The sequence below is a fragment of the Cavia porcellus genome, unplaced genomic scaffold (genome assembly GCF_034190915.1).
Source record: "Cavia porcellus strain 051 isolate PalLab524CR breed Dunkin Hartley unplaced genomic scaffold, mCavPor4.1 scaffold_1, whole genome shotgun sequence".
In the NCBI taxonomy this organism is placed as follows: domain Eukaryota; kingdom Metazoa; phylum Chordata; class Mammalia; order Rodentia; family Caviidae; genus Cavia; species Cavia porcellus.
In genome coordinates, this window is record NW_026947484.1 from 212,815,724 (window position 1) to 212,839,062 (window position 23,339).

Sequence of the window (23,339 nt, forward strand, 5' to 3'; positions counted from 1 at the left end):
CCTCAGAAGCACAGAGGCAAGCAGGGAGCTCAGGGGAAGGTGCAAACTTTCAGCCCCTGTACATCTATGAAGAAGGAAAGAGCTGGAACTTGTATGGGTTTTGAATTTGGGGAATCTCTAATTTACAAAAGGCAAAAGGCTTGAGTAGGAACTCCTTTGCCACTCAAGAAGGAGGTAGAAGTCCTTCTGCGGACTAAGAAGTAAGATTTAACATCCTTGTATTTATTAGGTTCTGAAACAATACACATTCACATCATTTTGAATACAGTACATTTGGCACAACAATGTTTACAATGAAATAACACTAATGAATGGCAAGAGATTAAAATTACATCCAGAAAGGAAACAATGTACAAATAAAGCATCACAATACAAAATAAAACCTTTAAAATTGAATATGTTTTATATTTAGCCAGAATTATTTTGCACATAATTTAAAAAGAGGTAACTTTTTAAGCCTTCTTTTTTTTTTTAATAAAGCAAGAATGCATTGTATTTTCACCTTTGGAGGAAAAATTATGTTTCTACTTCACAAAGTCTATAATGAGAGAACACAAGAGAATAGCTATCCTTCATTTTTTTTTTTTTTTGGCATTTTTTGCACTTTTTTCCTTTAAAAAAGAGGGTGGGCGGGAGGGAGGGTAACAGGGGGAGAGAAAGAGTGTGTGTGAGCCAGCGCTGGAAAGATTACAAAGAACTGGCAAAAATGTAAGAGTTTGTCTGCTTCCAAATTCTTGTTGCAAATAAAGTACTCAAGGAATACAGGTGCCTTTTTCCATAGGTCTAGACTGGATTTCAATCTGCCTGTGTGACAGGCAGTGGAGGCTTCCTGGCCGCTGGCTGCGGGTGCTCTTGGGGCCTAGAGCTGCCAGGTGGAATGTATTATCTGACTTCCCAGCAAAAATGCCTGTTGTCCTGTAGGAAGGGCCTGACCCTCACAGCCATGCAAACACCACCAGTCCTTGGACAAGGCCATTTGGCATTGTAGTTGAAGATGGCTTGGTTGTCTGCAGTTCACAGTGGCAAAGGAAGCAGGAAAGACAGGTGGGGGGAAGGGGCGTTTGACGGTTGATTGAGATTATGCATGAGTATGATGGGTGTATTGTCATGTCTCCCTAAAAAATGAGATGATGCCACCATGAAGATGTTTCTGTGCTTGTACTCCACTCCAGAAGATAGTCTGCCCCTGGTATGTCAAGTTACCGTAGATAAATTAAATTAATCCAATGTTCTTTATCACTTCACTGGTATGCCAAACACATGGATTGATATAGCATAATATTCAATATTTGCAATCATCATAAGAACAGATAATAATTACACCTGAGTTTTTAAAAGATAAAATGAAAGAGAACTGAATGTCATCGTTAGTAACAAGGGCTGTTACCAGCCAGATGCAAATAGGGACGCACCCTATGGGTTCAAAATAGTCACTGTCTAAGCTTTAAAAGCACAACTGAAAATATTCCTTTTGGTCCCCTATCTCTGTCAGGGCATAATAGAGCACAGGAGAACTATACATGAAATTTAATATAGCTTAATACACATATATGTTTACATCTTTTAAAATAAAACAAAATGAAATAAACAATACCTCCCCCCAAAAAAAGAATACACCTATCTCTCGGTAACTTGAACCAATACGCTTATAGAGTATTGCACCTGGACATTATTATAATTATTCTTTCATAGACTAAAGTTTTATAATATGCCTGAACATGCAGCAGTTGATACCTCTATATTCAATGAATTAATTCCACAGGCCTTGCAGCAAACAATATATACAAAAATCTCAAATGTACAAAAGGCAAAAAGCTTCATTAGTGCCACTTTGCCACTCACAAGTATATATATTTAGGAACAGCTGGGAAATCCACGTGCAACAGTTAGAATGGATTCCATTCCCCTGCTAAATCAGTTCAGTAAAATAGGTAATCAAATGACCTCCAGGAAACATATGCACAAAGCCACAGAGAACCCTTGGAAATCAAAGAACGTAACACTGTTAGCATATCTACAGGAGGTAATATCTCATTCATAAGTAGTGTCCACATGAGTTGCCCCTGCATGTCCCATGGAAACAAAACTCCGAGTACAAGCAGTCACACTGTCAGTTTGCAAACCCGTTCCCTTTGGTCTCCTGCCATGCTCTACCCAACACGCAGTGAGCCTCTTAAGTCAAAACTTCAGAATTAACTTTAAATGCTTAATGTTTAAAAAACCACAACACAGTAGTACTATCATTTTTGTAGAAGTGCACAAAATAACACATTGCTGCAGAAAATAAATAGCGTTTATGTTGGGAACTCAGGACGACACTGGGAACTGAGTTTTGCCAAGAACCCGAGGGTCCTGGCCATTGCTGTGGTGGCCTTTGTATTCAGGTAGAACTGTAAGAATAAGGAGTGCTACTTGTTTCCTTTTCTTTCAACTCAACGAGCCCTCATGTGTCACTAACGAATCGATAGCACAAATCTTGGACGACTGGATTCTCTTTGTATATTAGCCCTTTAATATCCACCTGTCTTCATACTGGAATTTCTATCTTTTGGCCAATTAGAAAGCTAATTTTGATAAACATTTTTCAAATGTTAATGAGGTTCAAAATTCAAAATTATTTTTTCCACAAAAGTGATTTCTTCTATGATACACAAACTTGTAAGACTCTGGCATGCTTCAAAGCAGACACCAAAGCAAGCCAGAATGAGCCATTCCCAAGCAAACCGATGCAGCTCGCTGGCTTGTGTGTCTCCTGGGTCCCCTCCATCAAGGGCACCCGCCTTCACGTGAGGAGGTGCCAGTCTCTTCTTGTCCTGGGCAGAAGGGCAGGGATGGCAGGCCAGAGGACAGAAGGGATGAGAAGCAGGAGGTGTCAGGATTCTATATCCAGTGGCAAAGCCAGAGTCTTCTTGTTTGATATTTTTCTTTTTTCTTTGTAATAAAAGAATTGAAGTTGCTTCACAGCTAGGAGCCCCCCACATGGAGTCGAACCAGGCTTGCCACAGTCCAAACACTGCAATGTAGACACCCCGGGGCTGACCCAACTCCAGTCTGTATTCCAAAGGAAGCAAGATCCGAGAGTGCCTGCTGGTCACCAGGAGGTGGGATAGGGGGTGGCATGGGGAAGGGAAGGCAATAAATAGAGGATGGCATGGGACGGGGACTCCAGGAAGAGGAATAGTTCTGGACCTTAGGAGTCTCTGGAACCTGGGTCTTCTCAGCATCCTCCTTGCAGCAGTGGCAAGCCCACCCCAAGTGGCTCCTCAGGGCATCAGGTCTTCACCAAAGTAGGAAAAGCCTTTGAACTCCTCCTGGTTGATCTGCTTCACGATTGCTTCATCCACAAGTGTGAGTACTGGCTCTTCCCGGGTAAAGTCTTGGTCAAAGTTATTGACATCTCTTTTGGTTTTCTGTGGGAAAACAAGAGAAAGCACTGAGTCAAGGCTGACCTGCTTTCCATGGGAGCCCCACGGGGAGTGGGCATCCGGGGAACCAGCTTCTCGCCAAAGCGAGCCTCTAACTACTGGAAGCAGACACAGGGCTGTTCCGATGAGGCAACGATGGATGGCCCCAGGACCGGGAGGTGACAGAAGAGGAGAAGAGAAGGAATGAGCTGAGGTGAGAAGGAAGAAGGGGTGTGTGGGAATGATGGAAAAGCAGGGAAGTGGGATTCCCACAGGCTGTGTGTGCGCGTGTGCGTGTGCGTGTGTTTGTATGTGTGTCTGGAAGGATGCAAAGCTCCCACCTCATAGCCCCTCACAGCATCTGCCATCAGCCTTGGACATCACATCTTTCTCCTATAACCCAGGGAACCTGAATCCACCACCCACAGAGTCTCTAGTGCTCCAGATCCCATACCCCGGCCACATCTCCTCAGATGACATCTTCTCTTTGAGCAGGAGGGTTGGCGGGGACGGGATCATCTTCCAGGGTCTGCCTTGACCCCACCTGCACTTGCCATGACCTTAGTTTATACTCCCATACTTGTATTATTATTCTTGCACTTGGCATGCTGACTTGCCATGATGCCCATCTTTGTCTATTCCATGAGCTCCTGTAAGGTCCATACCTCATCTAATTCATATTGGACTCCATAATGAATGATAAGCAATAAGCTTATTGAGCTTCACTGAGTAAGGGTCTATTGAGCAAAGTGAGCAAACCTGTTATTCACCTCCCCGCCACTCAGAGGATCCAGACCTGGTTAGATGTTCAAATTCAAAAAGGAGGACTGTGTGGCTTATAGTTGGGGGAACAGAGAGTAGCAATCAATCAACACACAAACAAAGCCTGGCTTTTGGAGACAATCAGGAAGGGTAAGTAATGCTCTCTGCCTTTAGGAGCTTACAATTGCCCTGGGGAGCCAGTATTCTTCTCTAGAATATGTTGCATTGGTAGGAAAAATGTCCATAGAAAAGTCAGGGCTTGGGGCAAGGCCTGGGCTATAATCATGTTGGTAGAGATAGAAGAAAGGCATCTGGCAGGGTGACAGATGGGCAGGAACATAAAAAGCATATATGTTGGACATCAGGTTTGCCAAAGCCTGGGGCAGAGTCTAGTGTGGGAATTGTGGGGAGGAGGCCTCACACTGTGAGGCCTTCAATATCAGCCCCTCCTCGTTATTCTCCTTACCCCCAGTATAGTGTACAGCACACTGTTGGGAAGACAGGAGGTACCCCACAGTTCTTTCTAAAGATAGTGACTAATTGGTACTAATCAGGATGAATAACCTGGATAATGGAACATATCCTCTGGGAAGATTAGCAATATAATTTTTCCCCAGTACTGGACATTGAACCCAGAGCTTTTACAAGCAGCTACATTCCCAGCCTTTTTTATTTTTTATTTTGAGATAGGGTCTTGCTAAATTTCCCAGGTTGAGCTTAAACTTGCAATCCTCCCACCTCAGCCTCCCAGTGTTAGGATTATAGGCATGCATCAAAATGCCCTACTAAAATTAGCAATACTATCTGTAGAAAAAATAATACGCTCCATGCTTTGGGGGAACCAGTGACCTAAAAGGTATCAATGAGTAGTCCATGAAAAAAGTGGCTTTGAGTCTAAGCTGTATCTGTACCCCTGACTTTTCATGTACATGGCAAATTAGTGTTTCTGAGACGCTATAGAGTATACAAACCTGTCCGCTTTGTTTCAGCTAGCCTTCCTCAAACCTGACATTAACTCTTCTCAGCCTGCCCTCCTTTATAGCTTTCTAACACTCGCTCAAGAGCAGAGCCCTGCAGAGCAGTTTGGGCAGTGCTGCTTTAGGGTTTACAAAGCCTCTTCACATGCATTTCCTTGTCTGAACCCTGGGACAGGCAGGTGTTGTGATTTTACATTTTCAAAGATGTTAGGTGGCTTGACCAGAATCAAGAAGAACCATAGCCTAAAAAGGCACAGCTGGAATTTGAATCTAGGTCTCAAGGCAGAAGGTATGGAAATCCATACACTCACTGGACAAGCGGGAAGACATGGAAAGGGTCAAATTCAACCATCAGGAGATATTTAGGAAAAGCCAGTGAGGTAAAATAAAGCCAGGAAGGTCTGTGGGGGAGCAGTGTGGGCTGGAGAAAAGGGTGGTGCCCCGGAAAAGCAGGTGCTGGTGTCTTTCCTGACGGTCTCTATGGAAGGAGAGATGGATTAGCTAACGATGGGCCTGCTGTGCTAGTGAAGGGAGTCTAGAGGCAGGCAGGGTGGCGGCCACTTCGGGAGCACCAGGAATCATCCCAAGGGCAAAAAAGAGCACACACATTGGGCCTGGAGCAGAAGGGGACAGGAGGTGGTGGCAGCAGGGTGAAGAAGAGACAATGATTGGGTAGGGGGAAGAGTCCACTTATAACATCATTAAGGACAGGCTGTGAACCGCAGGTCTCTAGAATTCTCAGGAGTGGGAACCTCTCTTTGGTGCTACACCCCTCTCAGCCACTACATAACTTCTCTGGCATTGGCTTTCCCCATTTTCTTGAAGGTTTGTGCTTCAGTCTAGTCATTACTGTCCACTAGATAAAAACTGGTTTCCAATCTCCAAAGTTATTGAGTGTCCATGACAGAACTAGGCTTGGTCAGTAGAGCCAGGTATTTGATTCCTGGACCTCCAGTTCTATGGTGGGCTTGTTTAGAGAGACACTTGGCTCTGAGTTTCAGGGGTCCCTGAGTCATTGGTGGCACCTGAGAGGGTATGCCGCTTGTCCTGACCTTGACAGGCCCTGGCGCACACAACCCCTTGTACGACTTGGCCCCTGCTCAGTTTTCCTTGGGAACACTTTAGGTGCACATCAGCTACTCATCTTTAATTCAAATAACCAACATCCCTGCGGGGTGCAGTTCCTGAGTCTGGTTAGAGTTTCCCAAGACAGACTCTGTCCACTAGTACCGGGATGCAGACAGCGTAGCACCCTAAATTTGGAAGGGATCGGGATGTTATATCCTTTCCTCACTGATCCTATTCTTTGAACTGATGCTGTCTCCCTTATGGAGCAGGCATGAGGCTCAACTCAGAGTTCCAGTGGATAAACTCAGAGACATTGTGTATTCCAATCCTCGGTCACCCCACTCACCCCTTCTCATGCCTAAATACCAGTCTCAGCCTGCCTAAAGAAGCCAGATGTTAGACAGTCAGACCTGACATGGAACGGGCACCCAGGAACTAAATTCCTGCCCTCCCCAAATCTTAGCAGCCGTGTGTCATGGGCCCTTGCCACACAGCCATGGTTGTGCTACCCAGCACAGTCCCTATGATGTGCTTGTCAATGAACTGCTGGAAGCTGGGGACTGACTTTTACATTCCTCTGTATCCCTCTAATGCTTGAGTTAATGTGGAGCTGGGGTCTTCCTCCAGGGGCTGGGATTTTTCTACGAGGCCTGGGACTCTTTGGATAAAATTCCAAGCTTCTATACTTACCTGCTCCTAAGGCTTTCATGATCTCACCTCTGCCCACCTCCCTGGTACCACTGAGCCACGCACTTCCTATCTCTGGCTCCTCTGGCTGGGGCTCCACTCTCCTCCTTACCTTCTGCCAATGTCTGATCCCCTTTGCCACTTCTGTGTGTTTGCCCTTCCTGCAGGAAGTCCCTCTGAGGGTGGCCTGGGCCAAACATACAACGGGTACCTCATCTTTTCTCCTGAGCTCTTATCATAAAATGAGGGCTCTATGAGTTCCATGCAGGCTGGTACTGGGAAGAACTCACCATTCTCTGCAAGCCCAGCACAATGCCCAGCATAGACTGTTCACTTGAGCTATCTGCTGGAGGAAGTGGCTGGATGTACCTCTCTTGCTGCTGCTGTATCTAGAGCCAGCAAAGTGACTTGGGTTCAGGATCAGTGGCTGCTGTCCGGACAGAGGCCTTTTTCATTTGGGGAAGTGGAGGTGGGGTGGGGAGGAGGCTGAGGTCTGGCTCATGAAGGGTCTGGAGTGAGACAGCCCAGAGCAGCACTAAGCCCCAGGGTGCCAGCAAAACAGGAGGCTTAGGCTTAATTAATGGGGTCTCTTGAATGCTTCAGGCATACGGGTTCTCTAATTGCTGGTACAAGATAGAGGCAAAAACAGTTTTAACCAGGGTTTGGGGAAATTCCATCAAGATGAGTGTGTTTTGGGACTTGGTGGGTATGTCTTTGGCCCTCAGGCTTAAGAGTTGAGGGAACACAGCATTCCTGTTCTCTTTGGCATCTCTTTAGAAATCGGGCCTTGGATTTAGAGATCTGAGGCTGACATCAGGGAAGGGCCCATCTCTGGTGTCTGCCATGGAGGAGAGAGATAAAACTCGAACTATGGAAATCATTTCAAATCTCCCTACCTACCCCCACACCTGCCATCTTCCTGAGAGATTGCAGAAGCTAAGTCTTGGACTGCTTTATGCCTAGAGCCCTTGCTGGGTATCAGTGTTTAGACTCTAGCTAGCACCAAAGTGGACCAGTGGCTGAACATTTACTTTCTGTCTGGCCAGTGGAACTGTTTCCCACTCTCATGTACTGGAGCCCTAAACACAAACTTGGAGGAGGTAGTGTCTTTTATCTGATTACAGGGAGATTAGTGGATGGCTTTGTCTCCAAGCATCAAGGTGACTCCTTGATCTTATAGCACAGCCAAGGGCCTGGCTCTCACATGACCACCTTGCTGGCACCTGAGTTCTTCCCCCTCTGCTTGAAACGAGTGACAACAGCCTTGGTAACAGACTGACCCTAAGCTGGGGTCCTCCAGAGCCTTGTGTATGGCCAGCAGTAACAGGCATGCTGTCTCTCCAAAGAGCTAATCACAGGGCTGGAAGTACAGCTCAGTGGGAGGTCCTGGGTTCACTCCCCAGCACAGCAAGCAAATAGACAAAAAAGACTTGGTTCTCTCTAGATCTCTTTTAAGTCTTTCCTGATACTAGCCACATCCCACTTTGACCTCCTTCCAGTTTCTTGGCACTGCAAGAATCCTGCTTTTAGCCACTTCTAATATGTCACAGGCACCATATTCCCCTCTCGTAGACTTTGAGGTACCTTCTGCAAAGCAGTGTACACAGCAGACACTCGGTGTTCATTTGCGTGACATTAATTCACTTACCAAATCCTTCCCAGTTTAGAAATATTCTTATCTAAACTCCACTTCTCTCCTTTATATAATATTCTACAGAAAATGCAATAATTTAAATCATCAGACTACTTACCCATCATCAATGAACTAGATCTTTACATACATTCATATGAATGCTCCTGATATTTATCCATTCTAATAAACAGAGTACTTGTGAGTATCTTTATGATCCATGCTCATGTGTAAAGTTAAATGACACAAGAAACGTATCATTGCATAGGATTGAACCAAAATTTCAGGTTAACTCTCAAGTTAGAAATTTCTCTAAACATAATCCTTTATCCCTTCTTCTCCTTTATACCTTTACTAACCAACAGTTACTCCTAGTATCTGGGAATGGAGGCACATGCCCATAATCTCAGCATTCAAGAAGCTGAGGCAGGAGAACTGAAAGATGAAGCTCAGTCTGGGCAACTTAGTAAATCAGCAAGACTACTGAAAGGGTTCTAAGAACATATAATAAAGCTCAGATAAACTCCCAAGTACCATGCAAATATTACTGTAAATTTCTCATCATCCTTATTGCTGTATCCGTCAGCTTTCTGTCATCTTAAAATGTGATGGGCATGCATGCATCCAATCTATGAAGACACTTATGAAAATGTTGTTCAGGGCAGAGTAACATGGGCTCTGCAGACAGTCTCTTGCAAGGCTCACATCATGTCCCAGCAGCACTCTGTGGTGTACGGCTGTCCAGTCTACTAAGAACCAGCCCCAGGCAAGTTTCTCATCTTGTTCATGAGGATGATATGAGGGAGACTTTCAACTGCTTGACTAAGGATAAAATGCCTACAACAGTTCTCTGCTACTTATGAAGTTAATTTCCCCCAAACATCAAAATAACTAATTCTCATAAAATCCTCTAGGTACTTCAATAACATCCATCCCATCTATTCCAAATCCACATTTTCCCTAATTTTAAGTACTAAGACTTTTAAGTTTGTGTTTAGGGCTCCAGTACATGAAACTAATTTTAAGTACTTCCTGTCCCCTATTATTTGGTTTTATGGCTTTATCTTATCACATCCAAATCATATGGAAGATTCTTTAGTAACCTGGGCCCTGAACCTCGGCCTCAGCTGTACACAGGAATCAACCGAAGCATTTTTAAAGCATGATGCTAATTCATCCCGAGTTTCTATGTAATTTGCTTTGGGCTGTGACCTAGACATGGAGTATCAGGGATCCCCAGATGAGACATATTAAACATAGTTTATTCGTTTGTCTAAGGTTTCAGTTCTCTCTTAGTGGTTTTTGCCCTAATCTTTGAATTTTGAAGATATTTCTGTGGAGGTAAAATAACAGCCTTGTTTTCTGTCATTACTTAGCACAGGGGTTCTCAGGCGGTCTGTGCAACAAACCCAAACACAGTTCTACAGAGTCTTGTCCCAGACTTTGTGAATTGGAATTTGCAGGGGGTGAGGTCAGGGATTCCAAGACGCAGTAATTTTTTAGAATTCTGTAATTCTGATGTAGACTCTAGTTGAGTTTTTGGAGGGAAGTGAAGACCTTTCTTCCTTTTTTTCTTATCAGTTGCAAAAAGCCTTTTTCATGTCTAAAAGCCTGTTTGGGGGCCTAAAGTTGTTCTAGATTTAGCTTTCTTTCAAGTTCACGTTCTATACTGGCATTCCTTCTCAGTATCATTCCTTCCTTCCTTATTTTATAAGGGTCTTCATAAAACGGGACATCTGACAGATTGTTCGGTACTCACACTGGTTTCTTTAGTCCCCTCCGAGATGTAAGTGGTTTGGCCTACGTGTTTACAGTCCTATAGTGTGGATTCCATTTCTGAGTCTCTACTTATTAATCCTTCTGGCCTCAAGTAAATTAGTCTATTCATATCCCCTTTTCTTATCCACTAAATGGGAATATTATATATTTGTTATATGAATTAAATATTTTAAGTGGTGAGAACAGGACTTTGCATAGAGTAAATTACCTTTGTTGCTTTATTATGGATCACAATTGCAGGGTATAACACACAGCCTTGCTCTAGGATGATCCTGGGGAGAGATTTCTATTTGGTCTTTGTTCACAGAATAATCCTTGTTTCACCTGGGCAACCTGTGTGCTTTCCTCTCCCATGTTCATTAAATCTAGAACTAATCAGTCTTCACTCAAAGAAAAGAGCCTTATGTGTGCTCACTCAAAATAATGTTCTTTTCAGCCCTGTGCTTTCATTCTTTTTTTTTTTTTTCCAGTGACATGACATTTATAATATGTACTTGGTGTATCCTGGTGGGCCATTTAAAAACTTTCTGGCATAAGGTAGCATAAGAAAAACAAGGAAGAATGGACAAAGATGGGTTTTCCTTTGAGCAGTGTCTCCTTTTCTCTGTGCACTGGGGAGCCTTGGGTAATAGAAGCCATGGAGCTGGGGAGGTGGGGTGCATGTGCCTCCCCAGATGACACTGCCTATCAGGGACACAGACCAGAAATGCCCTAGTTGCATTTTTACATTAAATCTTCTAATTTTCAAATGTTGCCAATTTGGTTTTTAAAAAATTGCTCTCTTAACTGCATGGGTCACACAAGCCTTCAGTTTGTGAACTTACTTTTACTTCTTGGGAATAAGAAAATAAAGACCCATTTGCTTTTGAAGGGCAAATAATTAGCTTCAAGGTAGTTCTCAGCCAATCCTTGGTCTTCAGAGAGGGACCACACAAGTACTTGTCTGCCCTCTAAACAGCTTCGGGATGGCAGCTACTTCACTCCTGGGGTGGGCAATCTGTATACATTAATGTATTTCTTAATGTGGACACATTCCTGCAGACTACCAGCCATTCTGAACAAGCAAAACACAGCTGTATTCTGCTAGGTCAGCCTTTGGCTAGAATTCAACCATTTCCCTCTTTCCCTCCCCGCTTGTTATTGTTTGCTAAACTATAAAAACTATATTTTTACAAATTCCATTTGAACAGTTATCTTGCAAAAAAAAGATAATAGCTAACTCTATTTTCAGTTATTAGCTAACACCTATCTCCTGCCCTACACCCTAAGAAGATCTCACTGATCAGGCTGGGGATTTAGCTCAGTGGCACAAGTGCCTGCCGAGCAAGCACGAGCTTGTGAGTTCAATCTCCAGTATGAAAAAAAAAAAAGATTTCATTGATCAAAGGAGTTCAGTTGGCTACAGCTGTCTGTGAATGAGCTTGGGGAGGGCAGAATGCCATGAAACGTGTATTATAGTACCTGGTTCCTGGTAGCCCCTGAAGAGTCAACTGGGAGGCAGTGTATTTTCAGGAGCCTCCAGAAGGAAGAGAAGAAAAACACACAGCTCAGGAGCCTCCTGCTCCCACAGAAGCAGGAAACTTGATCTTTGTCTGTTGTGGGTCTAGCGAGCAGCTTTCAAGGTGATGCTTAAGCCTGTTTCAACCTCTATATCTCATGGTGCAATTTTAAGCAAAAGTAAAGAAATGAAAATTTTCTTTTTTTTTTTTTTTTTGTCTTTTTCCTTTTTATCGGTACCGGGGATCGAACTCACAACTGCCTGCTTGCAAGGCGAAATGAAAGTTTTCTTAACCTGGAGTTTCCACCCCCACCCCCACCCCAACCCTATATCACCACCAAGCAGGGTCCCAACAAAATTATAGACATTGGCCTTAGAATTTCATATAATTTTCATGTGTCATTCTTTAACCATTAAAAGAAATGTTGAGTTGCATGAAAATAGGCAAAGGGTGCACTGGCTGGAGTTTGCTGACCCCTAACCTTGAGGAGGGCTTTAGGTTCCACAAACATCAAGTAATAACAGAATGGGTAAGTAATGTATGTGGTCACTTTTGGAGAAAGTTGACTTACAGATTCTAAGTTAAGAACTATGGATTCAGGGCTGGGGACGTGCTCAGTGGCAGACTGCTGGCCTGGCATACTTCTGGTCCTTTCTGGGTTCAACTCCTAGCACTACAAAACAAAACCCCAATACACTAACTTAAATGATTTACCCAATAAAAATGCTGAATTTCTTTGATATGAAAATCCTCTCTAATGAATCAACATAGAGGAGAAAGCCCCGAGAAGTTTCTCCAGAATCTGAAAGGTGTCCTGTTGCTCAGTCCCTTGGACCACAGGCAAGTAGCATTCTCTCTGGTCCCATAGGAAACTGAACAAACAGTTCCCCAGTGTAGTCTGAGTACCTAAAGGCTCTTTGCAGAAAGGTTTTTTTTTTCCCCATCTCACCCAAGACTAATAATGGAACCCATGTACCAGGCAAGCACTCTACCACTGATTCTTGGCCCTTTTAAAATTTTACTTTGAGACATGTTCTCACTAAGTTGTCCAGGCTAGGCATGAACTTGTGACCCTTCTGCATTAAGCTCCTGAGTACCTGGGATTACAGGTATTCAGGTACTACACCCAACTCCAGAGAGCTCCTTCAAATGCAGGTAAAATAGGCTTCTTAGCCTCAGGGCCATCCTTTCCCATTCTTCTTGATGAATACAACATTCTGGGTGGTTCTGAAGGCTGGTGGCAAAGTCCTTCCCAGCCTAGCCTAACTCCACATACAGGCACACTCTGGTTCCAATTGTTTGATACTAAATTCTAATAACAAAAATACAAAGCATCAAATCCAGCTAAGGGTCATCTGGGGCCCTATAATCATGGAGGAGTCTACACTGTTGGTACAGTACATACTAGTACTACCCAGGCTGTCCATATAGTATACACTAATGCTACTCAGTCTAAGTCCACTTAAGAAAGAGGCCCAGAGGTGTCTCTAGGTGGGCCCTGAGTTTTGGCAGCCTGGCAAGGCAGACACCCTTGACAAGACAAGGTGGACTACAACTTCTGTCACTAGCAGAGCCCAGCCCAGCTTAGCCTTGTAAGCTCCCCTCCAGTTGACTGGCTCCATCCCTAAAGCCCAGCAGAGAGCACTAGGTTTTCCCTATGCAATTGAGTTCACTGTCCTCCAAGAGCAGAAATCAGAGCCAGTGGGTTCATTTACCTCTTCAGTGCTGCAACAGAGCTCTGACACCTGCCTTGATACAGTTGTGTGCAGCTCGGTGGGAAGAGAAATTCTTTTACTGGGAACTGAGGTCCCCTCCTGCACCTTGACCTCCCTTTTCCCTATGGCTTCCTTTCCTGGCACTTCTTGAAATGAGGGCTAAATGATAACTCAGCTACTGCCTGTCCTCTCCCCTACATGAGCTCCACGTGGCATCCATCTTGGATCCCACTCTGCAACATACCAGTGACAGGCTCAGATTTTTCATGTGGAAAACACAAGCTCTAAGCTGGAGACCTGGTCAGGTCTAGCACTGCACCAAGTGCCTGGATGCCTGACTCACATATCCCACACCCACACTAAGGGCAGGCCAATGCCCATGCATCCCCATTGTCAGGGAGACGGGAACCAGGCTCCAAGGTGTTAAACAGCTTGCCTTTGCCAGGAGGTGGTATAGTCAGGAGTAGAGTTCAGCTCTTGTGACCCAGAGACTGGGTTCCCTGGCATGTACCATCCTGCCTCCCACCACGATCTGCTGGGAGGCATCAGTGCAGCTGTCTGTGCGCAAGTATGAAGCACTCTGCCTGGCACAGGCTTTAAGTTCAGTGGTTGCCAGCTGCCAGCAGTGGTGCTGCACTAAAAACAAACAATTGTATTCTGACTCCACACTCCCAACAATTCAAAAGGCCACCATTCCTATTAGGCCTTTTTGGGGCCATTTCTTAGATATCAAGAGTATAGCAGGGCATCACTCTTATAACTTGTATTATGATCCTAAGAAACATGCACATCAACCCATGTCAGCACCCTAAGGAAACTCAGCAAGCTCTACTTTAATACCTGTGAAAAGTTCTGCATTTTGCTCTAGTACCCATCCCATCCCATCCCATCCCATCCCATCCCATCCCATCATCTCCTCTCCTCTCGTGGTCTGTCATCTCCTCACCTATCCTATGCTTCATTTAATTTTCTTCCCCTGCACCTGGCTCACTAAAGTGATTTGACAACTTAAGACTAAGTGAACCCTGAAATAGGACAAACGGTCTCTGGGGATCCAGAGATCAAACATGGCATAGAAAACACGGCATGGGTATCCAGAAATAGTCTTAGGAGGAGGAGGTAGCTCCTGCCTGCCTTGGCTTGCCTGCGGCCTGACCGTGCTGAGCAATGGGACTTGCAGGGGCAGGATCCGGGCTGGGTGCATCAGGAGCCTGAATCTCCACCTGGAAGCAGGCAGGCAAACAGTGGCCACCCTGCCCTCACTCTGTCCCTACTGATGCAACCCCTCTTTCCTTAGAATCCACTTTTCATGTACTGTCACTGTTAACAGCTGCTGAGGTCTAGCTACTCCAGGGATATTTTTGGTACCAAAGGAGACATTTCCAGGATGGTCCTGGCAAAGGTCATGTTCTTCCACTCGCCAATCTCCCCCCTTGCCTTATTTATGAAAATGTTCTAGATAGAGATCAGTTCTCTTGGCTTAGGATTTTTTATTGTGTTGCCTGCTGGCTTTGAAACAGGAATTGCAAACATTTGAATATGCGCCTCTCCCGTCAAGATGAGGTCACCCACCTTCTTTCACCATTCAACACTGATTTCATTTTTCCTAATGCAGGATCTAATCACCCCAAATTTCCAGGCATAGACTAGAATCAGTGGGGGGCCATAAAAGCAGAAAAGAGAATTTAGACATGGATCTGGGAAATACTCTAGAAAAATGGATATCAACTGAATTGATTTATTCACAAATATAGATTAATGATTTAGTAGGGGGTTCTCTCTACGTTAGTATGTGATTGGTTTTCTGAGCATGTGATTGAATTTTTTCACTATTGATTGAAAAAGTCCACCTCTTAAAAACATGATGCTGAGTAAAAGAGGCCAGACACATAAAAACACATACTATGTAACTCCATTTATGCGAAAATCCAGGAAACCCAAATCTAATCATCAGTGACAGAACATAGATGAGAACTGCTTGGAACCAGGAAATTTGTGGGGAGTATACAAACGTTGTTTTATTCTGTGCAACGGGGTGGATACACTGACACTTGTTAGGGGTTGAAGGTACAGCTCAGTGGTACAAACACTTACTAGCATGTGAAAAGCCCTTTGGTCTGCAGTAATGTCACCCAAGCAAAAAACAAAACACATCAATTACACATTTGAAATGAGTATACCAAAGCCTATGTAAATTTTGTTGCACTGAAGTTGATTTAAAAACCCTATTAAGTCCCTGCTGTCATAAAGCATGTTTACATGGAGGAGGAGGAAATGGAGGAAACCTTAACGATTACTTGCATGATTCATTTTATAGAAAAGGAGCAGGAGCTCCCAGGACTGGCTTGGCAGTACAGAGAGTAATGGCAAGGTCCAGCACCCACTTCTCTCTACTGTCCTCCTGGAGCTTACAGGGTTGGTACATAATTCTGAAGTCCTCTATTTTGGGGTGACTGTATTTTGAGTCATTTGGTGGAACACCTACATATCCCAGATACCTGTGGCCCATCTGTCATGCCTCCCTAGGGATACTGCAAACCATGTTGCTGCCGGACACCAGCAGAGATGCTGGCCAAAGTCTCCACATCTGGCTTATTACCTAAGTCATCTCACCTAACGCCCGACTCGGCATGGCTTATCTTTCCATTCCCTACTGAGGGCAAGTCAGTTTTGTATCTCACCAGCCCAGATACACAAATGAGGGAAACAAACAGGGCACCAACTCCCACAAATGCAAAACTGCATTTCCTAGAACTTCTTTCTGCCTTGATAGATGGGCCCTGGATATTCAAAGTCTTAGCTTGGAGGTGGATGTGGACCCAGGGACACCCAGTGTGTCGAATGTGCCTGTACTCCTCAAAGAGCAGATGTGGGTTTTAGGGCTCAGGGACCAGAGGATGGGTCCCTTCTTGGGGAACTGTGGATTCTTTTTCCTACTCCGATGCATCTGAACCAGCCTCCATGTACATGGTCCTGAATTCCTGGCTGCAACACCATCCTTTTGCCCTCAGTGAGACTGCAGGAGGGCACTGCTCCTCCAGCAATGTGGCCCCACTTGAACGGGACCTCCTGCAAGTCTGAGGGTGAAGAGAGGCTTGACAAGGCTCCTGGCCCCACAGAAGCACAGGCCCTCACTCTCAGCCTGTTTTGAGAAGCCTTCAGGCCATCTCTCACCCTCTGTGTCCAAATGTAAGAGGCAAGGCTCAAAACTCTCCTCCTCAGTAAGTGTCTGTGTTAGTGAAGTTCTAGAGTTTAACCTACTTCCCATTATTCTTTGAGTATTTTACATTACAGAGTTTTTCCCATCCCTTAAACTTCCAAAAGTGGTGCCACTAGGTGTTGGCAGGGGATTATTTCCCTCCTTTTGCCAATGTTCCCTTTCAGGGCTGCAAAGAAAGTATATTTCAATAAACCCCTGATGATTAGAAGTAGATGCTTTTCTTTTCCTAACCCTTCCAATTTTTCTCTGTGGATCCAATCCCTCTAGGAAGCCCTCCTGATTTCTCCTGCTTTTCTTTCTTTCCACCACACACACCCTAGCCAGCCTTCCATGGCTCCCAGGTGGGCCCTGTGTATTACTCCAAGCACCAGCAGGCCAGGGAGATGTTCAATAAACACTACTTTGATGAACCCACAAAGGCACAGCCCAACCTAACAGCCATTCAGTCATAAAGAAAAACTAAGGAGCACAATATAGAGATGCCCAACCAAGCCCAGGCCAGCTGGGCCAGGGCCAGACTCTCGCTGAGGAGGAAACTGGGGTGAGGGAGGGACTAACACATTATAGTGGCAGGTTCCTCACCCAGGCCATAGCAATCTTCCTGCTCTCAAAGAATTCTTAGATGACAGGATTTTTTGTGCAGAGTCCAAGATGCCCAAGCACATTTGCTTAGTTTAGCGGGAATCTACTGCACTAGTGTGACATCTCACTGGTGACCACCAACAGCACAGGGAGGGAGGGAGCAGCTAGTTTAGTAAAACCACCATGGATAAGGAAAGGAGAGTAAGAGTGGTGAGCAATCTGTAGAATAAAAGGGCACAGCTGATGCTGTGAGGAACTTGGGACACGATCTCAAGTGGGAGAAGGCTGGGACCGGGCATCTGCGGAGAGCTGGCCTTCTGCTGTGCCTCCTTCTTCTAGAGATTCTCCTGGCTCAGCCCAGTAGTCTTGGGGGGCTAGACCACACAAGCTCTCTATAGAACACTAAGCTGTGTTTCTTCTTGGTCTCCCCATGGCTTTCTTCCCTTTTATAGCTGCCACCCAACTAGATATGCCACCTTCTCATCTAGAGGCCTGTCCTCTGGTTCTCTGGAGCAGCAGTGTGTCTATATCAGCCTACCCAAACCTCAGACCCGAGCTGTCTTCCTCATGATTCAAAGTGTTTGGTGTATGTCAGGCCCTGTGCTGATCACTGCAAGAATCCACAGGGCACACTGGAACCCGCCTGAGTTGGACTCCAAAGACCAGTCTCTAAGCATCACACCACTGTTGAGATCCTGAGCTCTGGGTCTTAGAGTATTGGAACAAGAGGGAGAGGCTTACAGAGGATTGGGAACGGGGTGGCTAGGGGACAGCGGGGTCCACAGGTGTAAGGCACAGAGCATCGTTCTCAGGTTTGTTATTCACCCTGTTTACAGCTCTGTGAGGGGAGTATTTTCAACCCATTTCACAAGTAAGGAGGCCAGAGGTCCAGGTCAGAGGTCAATCCTCAGGATCACATGGCTGTTCTGAGGGAGCAATCTTATTCCAATCCAGGTCTCCCTTGAATCAGAGCCAGTCCCCATTGGACATTTCCAGCCCTGGGAGAGAGCCCTAACTCTGTGAGGGAGCCTCTGGTCTCTAGGGGTGTGAGGTCTCTCACTATGGCATGGATGCAGTGAGTCCTGCTCCTGCTCCAGCAGGATAGGGGATGAGAATGGCACCTAATGGTCCTCTAGCCTCATGTTCTCATGGTCCCTGGGCAGCTGGGCTGGCTTTGGGGAAGGGGCTGCCGGCTCAGCTGGGCTCCTCCTCCAGCTACTCGGTACGTGAGGGTGTGACTGTCACGAGCCCACTTCCCAGGTTTTCTCTCAGCACAGCCCAGTCATGCAGAAGCATGCAGGAGGGGCCTCCCTCAGGGTCCTGCCATGCAGCATGGATGGCTGGATGGAGACGATCATGAGGTTGAAAGGGGCTTCTATGTCACCGGGCCTGTGGGCTCACCTACCTGGAGAGACTCCCCACTCTGGAGGCCTTACCTTAAAGAGGGACATTCACACTGAAGCAAACTTGAAAAGAGAGAACACGTACACAAGAGAAGTTTACTCGGCCAGCATTTCCCTCATTGCTTTTGGTGCTGAGGACAGCTTGGTTTCTGGGGAGGCAGAGTTCTCCCTCCTACACTGGTGACCCCCACTCCAGCAGTGAAGCCCTGGGAGCCACTGTATCATGGTCTATGCTCTGGAATGGGTATCCAAGAGGGAAGCCAGGAACCAGCAGAGTATCCCCAAGATCTACAAGATCGGATGATCCCTTCAACAAAATAAGTCACTCTGTCCCTACAGTCCCGAAAGAAGGTAAGTCCACCAATAGCACAAGAGCTATCCACACTACTTTCACTGTGATAAGATTAAGCTACCTTCCCAAAAGAAAATCCCCAGCAGATACACCAATGGACTCCTCGTGTGGACGTTTTTCCTGGTATCAAAGGCTTTGGCACCAGCCTGATTGGCTTTCCTTACTCACCTGCCCCCCATTGCTGGGTGATGCCATCAAATGTCCCCCTCTGTGCACCTCTGCTCTGAAGCCAGCCACCCCCAGGACACGAATGTGAGTAAATGTTGGCATAAGGTCTTTGTTAGGAATTGTTGCCACATCACTTGTACAAAATCTGTTCAGTGTGTGGGTGGGTAGGGGGTGGCCAGGAGGAATATAACCAGGAGTTATGGACAACAAATGAGAGGGACATCTCCCTGCTGAAGCAGAGGCCACTGGAAGCGTCCTGGGTGAGGTCAGGACAGGGGACAACCTGAAGGCAGGAAACCTAGCGGGAGGTAAAGTCAGGCCTTACAGAGGGACGCTTGTGCATCAAGGAAGCAAAAATCTCAGCTTAGCCAACTTCTCAGGAAGGCAGAAGGCCAAAGGGACAGCAGCTAGTTGAGATACCATAGAACATGGCCAAAGGCCAAATTCTAGCCCCAAACCTGGACAGCCTTCCCTAACTTTAGAGGGGCAGGAGCTTCCTGCAGAGGGGTGGGAGGTAGGCCTGGGAGCTGTTCTGAAACATCCTCAGGCCCATGGGCAAGAGCAACCAGCGAGAGGGCAGGGTCCATGTGCATCTGCGTGGTGGGAGGGCAGGGCCAGTGGCTCTAGAAAAACATGCCACTGGAACTACGCCTTTCTCAGGTCTAAGACTGGCTGATGTGACCACTCTGGTCTTGCCTCTAGCACCAAACAAGCTAACTGCTAAAACCAATCCCTTCCTGAGTCACACTGACAGGATATCCCCCACTAGGTGACTCAGGCTCTGTATAGTTAGCTGAACAGCTGGGTGATATCTACTGAGTAGATTTCTGGGGATGGTGGCATCCTGGTGTGAGGTCACAGCAGCACAGCTTGGGAGCCAGCCCCAGACAGAGCTCCCAGACTGCAGCTCTTGACTGCATCTCCCTGGGGATGAGGGGCATTTGCGTGCCTGCCTTCTTGGCTTCTTTAAACACATGCCTGATATCTTCTTGCAACAACCTACAACTGCTGGGTTACTGACATCTGCTCACAGGCTCCATCTTTCCCTTCTTGTGCTGTCTTTCCTTTGACATGGAGTTGTCCCAGCTCACACCATCCCTGGCTGCTCTCTCCCAGGGCCAGGCTCTGAGCTAGCTTATCTTTCTCTCTCTGTCAAGCCCTTTCCTCCCGGCTTTCCTACGAAGGTAACAGATGTGGACTCAAGTTCTACGACACCTTCAGCCCATGGAAAGCCAGGCTTGAGATGGAGCTCCTATCCTAGGAGTAGAAGGACGACTTCTGTGGGGTCCTGCCTCACTCCCCAGTGTCTCCCCAGTGACCTCCTGTGGGTGGCAGTCCATTCTGCCCTCTGCACTAAGGCTGCATCTGCTTATGGAGCACAGAAGTGTCCTCGCTGGGTGTGTGCCCATTTGAACTGGGCACACACCCAGAACCCCGAGTTGGTGTGGGGGAAGCTTGTAAAAACCTGGTGTGAGTTTTCACACTGGCCTTGCTGGCTTTCTGAGTCACTGACTAGATTAAACCCACTTCTCATCTGTTTTTACCAAACTCCAGCCCGCAGGTGATGCAGGTGGATGCCAGCTCCTTGTTTCATGAGAGTGTCTTCTAATTAGGGCCACAGTCAGGAGATGCCCCAGACAGCTAAGTAGCTACCTCTACTCTTTTCTTTTTTAACTTGGATTTTCTCTCAAGAGAAAGCTCAGGTACTGGGGACAGACATGTGATTAAATATTCAAGGAGACTGCACAAGGCTCTGAGGACCTGTAACAGTGCTCTGAGAGCGCCCATGTAGGTCAGCCAAGTGTGACCAGAAACGCCCCCAGCACAATGCCTAAAATGCACTCTGCTGCCAGATGTCTAATTCCCTCCTCCTGGCTGAAACCACATCAGCCTAACAGCGCCCCCTCCTCGGGGTCCTTCACACCCCAGTGCTCAGGAGAACCCGAGGTCTTGGGACAGAGCGGGTACGCGGGACAGGTCCTTTCTCTTTGCCAACCTCTCAGAAAGTCCTGGTGGCTTGTGCTCTAGGAATCCTCCTTGGAGAAGGACTTCCTTCTGCTAGTTCTCAGGGGCTCCTCAGACCCTGCCCACAGGAGCACTGCAGGGCTCCAGGGATGGCAGGAAGAAGCTTCCTGGCTGTGTGAGCCTGCACACGGTGGCCTCCTCTCCGTTCTCTCCTTACGCTTTGCCTCTCTCCTGTGTTGAATTCTACCCAAGCCTCATGCACACAGTCCCCACATGCCTGTCCCTCACTGAGGAGGGGCTGGGCTCCAGGCACGACTTCTTGGAGGTCTGTGCCTTACTGTAAAGGCCGAAATCCCTGTGAGGAACTCCTGGGACTTGAGGCCTTGGCAAGGGCTTTGGGACAGGAGTATCAGTGCTACTTGAATCCTAGAGCATGCAACTCCACTAGGGTTGAGTAAGAGCACCTAGGACAGTCCTCTGACTGTAAGTTCTTGTCATCTACTGCACTCAGGGACAGACTTGTCTCCACAAATCCCCACATTAAAATGGCCTTTAGACTTACTTTAGACTTTATGGATAAAGCTTCCTTCCAAGGGGGAATCCTCACTGCAGATTAACACTCCAGCCACTGCTCCCCTCACACCCACGCTGCCCATGTTCCAGACCCCTCTACTCTACACCAGAGAGAGGGGCTGCTTCTCCATCCCCATCTGGCTCGGCTGAACCTGGCGCTGCCTGAGCCTGCTTGAAGGGGATGTGCTGACCTGGATTCTAGGGGAAGTCCAAGGCGTTCTGTAGATGGGTACTGACATCCGCTCAGCTTCTGACGTCTTCCTGAGTTTCTGCTGGTTGGGCCTGAACTCTTTACTTAGGTCTACTCCCCATTTTTCTTGGAATTGATTAACTTAGACTAAATCTAATATAAATTCATCCTCAGATGTGAGCCTGTAATTTTTCTTCCTCTTCTGCTAGGCCTCAGGTGAATGACTTTCTGTATTATTGAAGGCTTGGTTAATCTTATCCTTCATGAGCGCCTGTGGAGGCCCAGCTATCAGGCAGGATGGCACATGCAGGGAGCTCTGTGGCAGTGGGGAAAGAGACAGCCTGAGGAGCTGGCACTCTAAGCCTTCCTGGCCCACCAAACTCATAGCATGGACTTGGCACAGGGGTCCCCCGGGGCTATGATTAGAACAGGGTGCAGCAGAGGTTAACAGAGAAAGACAAATATAGTTCTAGCCTGTCCCAAGCTGTGTGCTCCCCTGCAAAAGCCATGCAAACCAAAGGAGGACACACATGAAGAATGATGACAGGTTCGAGACCCCTGTACCAGGCTCGCTGTGTCTGTCAGCTGAGGGTCACCCTCATGGAACACTGTTAGGAACTGCAGCACTATTGATAAATGGCCCTTGAGTAGAATGGGGTTCTTGTCTGCAGATCTCTGTACTCGGCAGTATGGAGGGACCTCCTCTGACGGAATGTGGATAACTGAGAGATGACTGGATGATCCTGAGGCTTTCCTGCCTGGGACCCCAGCTTCGTAGCTATGGGTTGCTGGCCAATAATCTCTTATGTCATAGTCCCTGCTTCAGCTCCACGAGGTGGCCAGCTGGCTTCAAGCATCCTCCATCTGGATGACTGAAGGCCTCATGGGAGCCTCACCACAAAGTTAAGAATTAAGGTCCCTCTGCATCTACTTCCTTCCACCTCGAAGTGCACCCCAAGGCCTTTGCACCCCAGCAGAGGGCCACTCCTGAGACATGCTCTGTGTTTTCTGAGATGAGTTCTTCTGCAACCTCTGAACTTCAGATACCCTTTCCTCCCTCACTGGTGATGGCACCTCACAGCCTGGCATCTGACTAAGAGCAGAAGAGGCTCTGAAACGGTCCCAGGAACTGGCCTCTTCCAAGTGAGACTCTCACAGTTCTCACTGGACAGTCGGAGCCTTGACTTCACACTCCACACTCATGCTGCATATGACCACAAAATGAGCCATTTTCCTTTAAATGGGCTCCTTTAGAAAGAGCCCCACTGATCTATAAGGAAGCCGTACATGTCCCCCAGGTGAAGGCTTGCACCATTGGGAACTGTCTGATCCAAAGAAGTAAACCTGAACTGAAGAAGACGTGCT

General features: G+C 46.7%; 1 protein-coding gene across 2 annotated transcripts in view; it reads right to left on the reverse strand.

Annotated features, from left to right (window-relative positions):
* Window positions 1-201: 201 nt before the first annotated feature.
* Prkce (protein kinase C epsilon) overlaps window positions 202-23,339 on the reverse strand; it is a 463,885-nt gene continuing 440,747 nt past the window's right edge. Inside the window, exons 15-16 of one of the 2 annotated variants that reach the window (XM_063229099.1) lie at window positions 18,760-18,789; window positions 202-3,410 (exon numbers count right to left, since the gene is read on the reverse strand). In XM_063229099.1, coding sequence (XP_063085169.1) covers window positions 18,775-18,789 — 15 coding nt within the window. In that variant the 3' untranslated portion in view covers window positions 202-3,410; window positions 18,760-18,774. The remainder of the gene's footprint in view (window positions 3,411-18,759; window positions 18,790-23,339) is intronic. The other variant, XM_003473065.5, reaches the window with a different exon arrangement.